Genomic DNA, 9,289 nt, shown 5'->3' with positions numbered 1-9,289 from the left:
GTGTGTTGTGTGTATGTGGGGGGAGAGACAGTGTGTTTTGGGGGGGCAGAGAGTGTGTCAGCATGCTGTCTTGTAAGTTCAGACAGCAGCAGGGGAAAACCCCAACATCAGCCTCCCCACCCCCACGCCTGCCTCGGTGGCAGTAGCATTCCACAGTAATGGTTTGCTTTGAGCCGGAGCAGATAAGCATGCCAGCAGTCAGAAACGGAGTTTTGAAAGGGGATAGCCACATGCCTGCAGCGGAGTTAAAAAAAAAGACAAGAGTGGGTCACTTGACTTCAAGGGATTATGGGACGTTTCCAGAGGACAATCACAGCACAGTAATGTAACACGTCATCCACACTGACACGCAGGCGTTTCAGCCAGGGTGCAGCAAGCTCTATGCTTCTTGTGGACATGGATTACCAGGAGCACTCCAGCTGCAGAGTCCAGGCGCTCTAAGTGCTTTGCAGTGTAGACACCTCAGGAGTTAGGGCACCTGGGGCTGATTTAATGCGCCCTAACTTGCAAGTGTAGCCAAGACCTAAGAAGCTTAGTTCTGAGGTAGTACTTTAATATGCTGATGACACCCAGTTTTTTTAATCACCCAATCCAATCAGTGCTGTTGAATGCCTATCCCAATACTGGGGTCAGATTGGGACATGGATGAAAACTAGGTGACTAAAGCTCAATTCACATAAAATTGAAATAATGTTGGTAGATTAGGGGAAGTAGCCAAATGATACAGTGAAGCGGATGTCACTGCCGATTAAGGACATTTGTCTGCCATTTATTCCATGGGCATGCAGCCTGGCTGTTGTGTTTTAACCTCAGTTGTGGCTGAGTGAAAACGCAGAAGCAGAGTCCAGAAGTACTTTTAACCAAATGCATCTGAATTGGGCAATGTGACTTTTTTCAGATGCAACCCTGCTAAAATAACCCAGAAGGGAGACACCACTATCTGAAGAATTGGGCGCTTGGCTGAAAGTCAGGAGACCTGGGTTTTATTCTCAGCTCTGACACTGTGTGACCATGACCAAGTCACTTCTCCTCTCTGTACCCTCACACACTATGTCTAACTTGTTTGAGGCTTGTAAGTGCTACTGAGATCCTTAAACAAAATAATAATCTGTATCTTTGTCGCCTGAAGACTGGATTACTGCAATGCACACTACATGGGGATACAACTTAAATCAATTCAGAAACTTAAGCTGCCACATTTTGCACCAGCTTGTTTATTAAGGCCCTGTCTACACTGCCACTTTACAGCGCTACAACTTTCTTGCTCACGGGTGTGAAAAAACACACCCCTGAGCGCTGCAAGTTTCAGCGCTGTAAAGTGGCAGTGTAGACAGTGCATCAGCGCTGGGAGCTACTCCCCTCGTGGAGGTGATTTTTTTACAGCACTGAGAGAGTTCTCTCCCAGCACTGGTGCCATGACTACACAGCCACGTTAAAGCACTGTCATGGCAGCACTTTAACATTGCTAGCGAAGACATACCCTTTAGTATTACTTCCCTGGAGTATCATATGATCTGTACCGGTGGCCTATTTTCTTCTGGATGGAATTTAAGGTGCTAGTTTTGACCTATAAAGCCCTACATGACTTTAGATATTCCCCCTAGAGAGACCACATCTCACCACCACAGCATACTTCACCAGCTTTGAACGGTCAAGATGCCTGATCTGTATCTCCTTTGATTTCAAAGAAAGGAGGCTGGAGGTAATACATTCTCTGAAGGACATGCTGCAAGGCACATGAATTTGTGGAAGTTGCTGTAAAGGATGGTGTTATATCTATGAGGCTGAGTGGAGAGTGGAATTCTGTGCTTTTTTAAGGAATTTTACTTCTGGCTGCCAAAATAAGTTTGTGTAACTGGTGTCAGGGGGTGCTGAGAACTTTTGGATAGGTGTTTTTTATTACTGTAGAAATCCAAATATATACACATATATTAGGCCTAACATAACTCAGACTGTAAAGGCAACAGTCAGCTTCAATCTACTCTGTCTCCTGAGGGCAGCCTCCTGGAATTAATTACACACATTATTGCCTATACATTGCAACATTCAAAATGAGTTCTGGCTGCCTAACAAGTGTAGTTTTCTACTTGTGTATACAGTTCTCATCTTCCCCTCTGTTTACATGCAATGTGCAGGGAAATCTATGCTGTCTGTATATAGCTCTTTATCTTGACAGAAATTGTTAAAGCCAGATTGCCTAACTATTTTTCTCTGCATCCAACACCTCAGTCTTCTATTTCCCCCATTAGAGAAATCTCTCTTCGGCATCACGATGCCTAGAATTGGAGATTAAGATATTTAACTATAGACTAAAATTTAATTGCAAAGCAATAGGAGTGTCCTCCACCAGCACAAACTGGATTTTGTTATACATGGAAGTTTTAGCCTTTCAAAGTTTCTTTATAAAAGATACACATATGGATACAGTCATGTGGTGATGGAGTTTTGACAGTTTTATGGTGACAATATAGTCCGGGGTGGGCAAACTTTTTGGCCCGAGGCCCACATCTGGGTATGGAAATTGTATGACGGGCCATGAATGCTCATGAAATTGGGGGTTGGGGTGCGGGAGGGGGTGAGGTCTCCGGCTGGGGGTGCGGGCTCTGTGCTGGGGCAAGAAATGAGGAGTTCAGGGTGCAGGAGGGGTCTCCGGGCTGGGGCAGGGAGTTGGGATCTGGAGGGGGTGGGAGGGCTCTGGGATGGAGCTGGGGATGAGAGGTTTGGGGTTCAGGAAGGTGCTCAGGAAGGGGTCTGGAGGGCAGGAGAGGGATCAGTGCTGGGGCAGAGGGTTGGGGCGCAGGAGGGGGTCATGGGTGCAGGCTCCGGTCGGCGCTTACCACAAGCAGCTGCCAGAAGCAGCAGCATGTTCCCCCTCTGGCTCTTATGCGGAGGCGTGGCCAGGTGGCTCTGCGCGCAGCCCTGTCCACAGGCGCTGCCCCTGCAGCTCCCATTGGACGCAGTTCCTGGCCAATGGGAGCTGCAGGAGTGGCGCTTGGGGCAGGGGTAGGGTGTGGAGCACCCTGGCTGCCCCTACACATAGAAGCCAGAGGGGGGACATGCCCCACATGCCATGTGGAATGGGGAAAGCCCCCTACCCAGCTCCCCAGCTGGAGTGCCAGAGCGGGGCAAGCCCCCAGACCCCGCTCCCCAGCGGGAGCTTCAGGGCCGGATTAAAATGTCCGGAGGGCCGGATGCGGCCCGTAGGCCGTAGTTTGCCCACTCCTGATATAGTCCATTAGCATGACCTTAACAACATGTGCTTAGAGAAGATATAATCAGAGAATGCTAACTACAGTTTTAATCCAGCTTTTAAAGAGTTATTAGCTACTACATTTCAACATATACCAATATCCTGTTAACACGGGGGCAAACTGATAACTAAGAGTGAACAAGGACTTGAAAAAGTCACTCATCCATTCCCCATGGTGGAGTGAGAAAATGCCACTTGTAAGTGCTATAAAGGTTTAAATATTAAAATTTAAAATTAATGCTTTTGTATATACTATAGTAGTCCCCTTAAACCTCAAATACAATTGCATCTCATCACACTACAATAGGGGTGGGCAAACTACGGCTCACAGGCTGGAGCCATTTTAAGCCATCCCGCAAGCCACACCGCGCAGCTCGGCCCCGCTCCGGCCGGCGTGCTGGGTCAGGGGCCGCGGCACGGCCCCGCTCCGGCCGGGGCACTGGGTCGGAGGCCGCACCACACGGCTCCCGGAAGCCGCAGCATGGGCCCACTCCGGCTCCTACGTGCTCCAATGGGAACTGCAGGAGCGGTACCTGCAGATGGGGCAGCGTGCAGAGCCGCCTGGCCGTGCCTTCGCATAGGAGCTGGAGAAGGGACATGCCGCTGCTTCGGGAGCCGCTTGAAGTAAGCACCGCTCGGAGCCTGCACCCCCTGAGCCTCTCCCCACGCCCCAACCCCCTGCCCCAGCTCTGATCCCCCTCCAGCCCTCCAAACCCCTCGGTCCCAGCCCAGAGCACCCTCCTACACCCCAAACTCATCCCCAGCCCCACCCCAGAGTCCACACCCACTCCTGCACCTCAACCCAATTTTGTGAGCATTCATGGCCCACCATACAATTTCTATTCCCCGATGTGGCCCTTGGGACAAAAAGTTTGCCCATCCCTGCGCTACAACATATAAGTGTACATGGAGCTTACAATTTAAGGCCCCAAGCCTGTAAATATTTATACATGATTAACATTATATATGTGAGGAATCCCCTAAATGTAACTACTTCTATGAATGTTTTTAGGATTGGGACCTAAATTAAGATAAAACAACATCTGTAACAATAGTTAAGACAAGGGTAACAGTACTATCATACATTCTCACAGGCTAACAACATGCTCAGCTTGGTAATCTGAACTATTTCAATTTTTCAAAAATTCTCTGTCAAGTGTATTCCCTCAGCTCCTTTAACATTTACACCCCCCTCCCCCCCAGGAATGGGCTTGTTGCCTATTATTTTGTTTATCCTCCTCAGGAGGCTATACTCCATTGCTAGCACTAATAGCTCCCCAGCTCCCTAAAACAACTATCCCCATGAGTCCCTCAGACAACAGACCCTATTCCAGGGATCAGCAACCTTTGGCATGCGGCCCGCCAGGGTAAGCACCCTGGCGGGCCGGGCTGGTTTGTTTACTTGCCGCGTCCTCAGATTCGGCCGATCCAGGCCAATGGGGGCGGTGGGAACCAGTGGCCACCACATCCCTCGCCCCACGCCGCTTCCCGCAGCCTCCATTGGCCTAGGACAGCGAACCGCGGCCAGTGGGAGCCGCAATCGGCCGAACCTGCGGACACGGCAGGTAAACAAACCATCCCGGCTCGCCAGGATGCTTACCCTGGCGGGCCGCATGCCAAAGGTTGCCGATCCCTGCCCTATTCTGTATATAAGCCCCACATCGGCATTGGGTGCAGCAGGAAGGCAACCAATGTTTCTGACACACACTGCTGCTACCCAGTTAGCAGAGGTGAATCCATAAACGTGTCAGGTGCTACTAAGCAGCAAATCCTTTGCTCAGTTATGGAGCATATGTTCTGATGCCACTATGGTCAGGTCTGCTCATTATCTGACCCTAAATCATCCCCCTTTTCCACCCCTCCCCACCCCCAGTTAGTCTCCCAACCCCATGATGCTCAGAGTCCAGAAATGAAGACATAATAAGGACTACTGAGGCTGTAAAGGCACTACCATGGTGCTCCTGGGAAAAGGGGAGGCTGCTTGGGCCACGTTCACCTGAAGTCTTCCTGGCTTTGCGGGGCAGTGAGAGGAAGCCTAGCTAGTCTCCATACCCCTATGATGCTAGCAGACTCTGCAGTTGGTGAGTTATTTCTGGAGGAGGCTCAAGTCTTCTTAAAGGGAAACTCCTTGGAAATGAAAGATGGATGCCAGGGTCTGAGCCCCAAAGTCCTAGCTTTGAGGGAGAGGGCAAAATCTCTAAGTGTTTTGGATAGTCCTTCAGAGCAACTGTAGAGTTTGAGGGCAAATGAAGCTCCAGAGTAACATACTAACATTCCAAGATGTACTAGATATAACCTACATACCGCATTCCAGAGGCTTACTGGAACAGCCTTAATGATTCTCAGTGTACTAAAGAACTAGCCAGTCTGGCCTGGTCCACATTAGAAAAATTACCCGTTGCTGACAAGAGGTAGCAGCAGCACACTGCAAGTTTAGAGCATGGCTTTTCATGATCAACACCATTTCAGAAAACAATGAATAAAATTAAATTTATTCCAAGCAAGTCTTAGCCAGGGTTTTCTCAAATGGTGCTGAACATTATGTGTCCTGTTCTCCAAATGCAATTAAGCTGTGCAGTTTAACCAGTGTTGGACCTACTGCTGACAACTGGTGTCAGCAATGGGTAATTTTTCTAGTGTAGATCTGGCCTCTGACTTGACTCAATTCAATGTATTCTCTTTTATCTAGAAACTATTTAAGTTTATTTCAGTACTAAAAAAACTACTGCAGTAACATTTTCTCTTTGTTCTGAAAGAATCCCATACTCATAAATAACATTCCTGTTCTAAACAATCAGCTGAAACTTAAGATAAATTTGCAGCGCACCTCATCACAAGCCCAAAAATAGATATGGCCAGTATGAAGACAGCATAAAAGACCTAAGCAGTTATTTAACATTTGCAAGTGCGCTTTTAACTGATTCTAAAGTTTGACTTAAGCATTAAGTGCTGAATGCATAGAATCAACAACAAAGAAGGGCAGGACCATGAAGTGCAGATCCACTGAGAGTCACCTACTCCCGTTTGATAAAATAATTGCAGGAAGTTGTAGACTGTACCTATTTTCTTTTATTTCCCAGTTTTCTAATACATTTTTTTCAAAAAACTGAAATAAAAAATACATGATTACTTTTCCTCAAAATGACAGCCTTCATGCTGTCAACATCACACACACCACTGAATAAAACTAGGAGTAAGGAATGATGCCCCAGTGAGCAGTAAGTAGGTCCAACCTTCATGAAGAAAAATGAAAACTAATGCCTCTTGTCTTGATTTTTGTAGGGTTGTCAACAAATACCTTAACTGCATTTTTTTTCTTTTTTGAAAATTTACAGGTCATCTTTATTACACTTTTTCACAACCTCAAAACTCAACCTTCACCAGTGATTTAACTGATTTTTTGAGAGAATAATAGTTTAAAAAGTAAATAGCAAAAATCTTTTTAAGTACATGAGCGGCAGGAAGCCTACCAAAAAAACACTAGCAATCAGGGTGCTAAAGAAGCACTCACAGAAGACAAAGCCCTTGCGGAAAAAAATAAATGAATTTTTTGCATTGGTTTTCACTGCAGAAGATGTGAGCAAGATTTCCACACCTGAACCATTCTTTTAAGGTGACAAGTCTGAGGAACTGTCCCAGATTAAGGAGTCAGAGGAGGTTTGAGAACAAACTGATAAATTAAACATCAATAAGTCATCAGGATCAGATGGTATTCACTCAAAAGTTCTGAAGAAACTCCAATATAAAATTGCAGAACTACTATACTAACTGTGGTATGTAACGTATCACTTAAATCAGCTTAAGTAGTACACCCACATCTTGAATACTGCATGCAGTTCTGGATGCCCCATCTCAAAAAAAGATATATTAGAAATGGAAACGGTACAGAGAAGGGCAACAAAAAGTATTAGGGGTATGGAACAGCTTCCACAGGAGAAATTTTTTTTTAAAATGGGACTATTCAGCTTAGAAGAGATATGACTAAGGGGAGACATGATAGAGGTATATAACATCATAAATGGTGTGAAGAAAGTGAATAGGGAAGGGTTATTTACTGCTTCACAAAACATAAGAACTAAGGGGTCAGCCAATGAAATGAATAGGCAGCAGATCTAAAACAAGTATGAGGAAGTACTTTTTCACACAACACACGATCAACCTGTGGAACTCTTTGCTGGGGATGTTGAGGAGGCCAAAACTATAACTGGGTTCAAAAAAAGAATTAGATAAGTTCATGGAGGATATGCCCATCAATGGCTATTAGCTGTGTGTGTCCCTAAATCTCTGATTGCCAGAAGCAGGGCCTGGATGACAGAGGGATGGGATCGCTGGACGAATTACCATTTTTTGTTCATTCCTTCTGAAGCATCTGGTACTGGCCACTGACAGACAACAGGACCCTGGGGCTAGAGACATTGGTCTGACCCAATATGGCTGCTCTTATGCCTATAGGGCCCAATCCACTAGGCACGCTCACTCAGAGGCTGCCTTACATCACACAAAATAGCCAAAGAGGAGGCCACTCCATTATAACCGTTAGCCCAGTGGTTAGGGTACTTACTCACTGAGGACATGGGAAACCACCAGTTCCAGTCTCCCCTCTGCCTGCTGAGGAAAAGGGATCTGGACATGGATCTGCCACCTCCCAGCAGAGCCCTAATCACTTATATTGTTGACATTACCCAAGATTTGTATTTAAAAGAAACAGACCTTCCAAATCATCTTTCACTTTTAAGAATTACACAGAACACATTTAACTGTTCCCAAAAGACGTAAGTAAAGGGGCACCAAGTACCTTTCCCTATCAGAAAATATTTTTGGGGCAGAGAATAGGGAGATGTGAAAGAATACATGTTTGACGGTGGACAGGGGCACCTCTTACACAAGATTTCCCCTCCTCCAGGCGGAGTGACTTTGCTCTAGGCAAGCTGCACTGCCGAGGGAACTGAAAGCGGGGCACTGTCCATGCACCGAAGCAGCCCGTCTAGTCCGCTGCAAGCGGAGCTCTCCCCCAAAGTGCCCAGCGCCCTTTGAACGCCAGCAGCGCCCGCCCCACCGGGCGGACATGGGCGCAGCGGGGGGCTGGGCATCACAATAAACCCTGCGGCCGCTGGATCCCCCGCACGGCTCAGCGTAGGTGGGTCCTGCTGCCTGCCTCCCCCCCAGCGCTGGCTCCAGACTCACCCCCACCCCCGCAGCGGTTACATAAGCGACACCCCCCCACCAGCAACCCCTCCCCCACCGAGACCCCCCTGCACGCACCGCCCCCCACCAGCAACCCCTCCCCCACCGACACCCCCCTGCACGCACCTACCCCACCAGCAACCCCTCCCCCACCAACACTGCCCAGACCCCCCCGCAGCCGCCGCGAGGCACCTGCAGCCAGCCCCAGGCGCGGGGCTGGGGGCGGCCCCTCCAGAGTGCAAACACCCCCGGGACCCCCCTCCCCGCCGCCTGGCCCCCGCACCCGGGGAGGGGTGATAGCGGCCAGCGAGCGCGTTACCTTCCTCGGCGGTCTCCATCTTGTCTGGCTGACGCAGCGCCGCGGCCGGCTGGCGGATGGTGTGACCGCGGTGCGGGGGGGGCCGCGGGGTTCGCAGAGGGAGCACCATAGAGCCAGCCCGGCTGAGCGTAGAGGCCTAGAGCGCCGCGCTCGCCTCCAGCGACCCCCGGCGGCCGACGCGCGCCAGCAACGCTGGCGGGCGCTGCGGGGACGTTGTTGACCCGGGAGAGGGAGGCGGGAGCGTAGGGGACGTCTCTGTGCGTGAGCGAGTAACCGTAATTCCCAGAGTGTCTGCAACAGAGATACGTGTCCCGGGTAGAGTCCAGCAGCACTCACACCTACGCCTATGCACACGGTTCAGCACGTGCGCACGCACATGCAAACACGCATCAACGTGCATGCACACGCTATTCAATTCTATCAGTACGTATTGGCATGGACACGCGTTTCCAAAACAAGCAGGTACGTTCATGTGTGGCTCAGAAACATGCTCCTCGCCACACACAGACAAAAATGTGCACATAAGAATAGCCCTA

General features: G+C 49.0%; 1 protein-coding gene across 2 annotated transcripts in view; it reads right to left on the bottom strand.

The window, feature by feature from the left end:
* MARCHF6 (membrane associated ring-CH-type finger 6) overlaps nt 1-8,881 on the bottom strand; it is a 119,359-nt gene extending 110,478 nt beyond the window's left edge. For both annotated transcript variants that reach the window (XM_024206374.3, XM_026659121.2), the window contains exon 1: nt 8,754-8,881. In XM_024206374.3, the coding sequence (XP_024062142.2) occupies nt 8,754-8,862 (109 nt within the window). In that variant the 5' untranslated portion in view covers nt 8,863-8,881. The remainder of the gene's footprint in view (nt 1-8,753) is intronic.
* Between the last annotated feature and the right edge of the window lie 408 nt (nt 8,882-9,289).

This window comes from Terrapene carolina, unplaced genomic scaffold, assembly GCF_002925995.2.
Source record: "Terrapene carolina triunguis isolate 2854851 unplaced genomic scaffold, T_m_triunguis-2.0 Scaffold580, whole genome shotgun sequence".
NCBI lineage: Eukaryota > Metazoa > Chordata > Testudines > Emydidae > Terrapene > Terrapene triunguis.
Note: the sequence above shows the minus strand (reverse complement) of the source record. Positions and strands in the feature narration are given on the sequence as shown.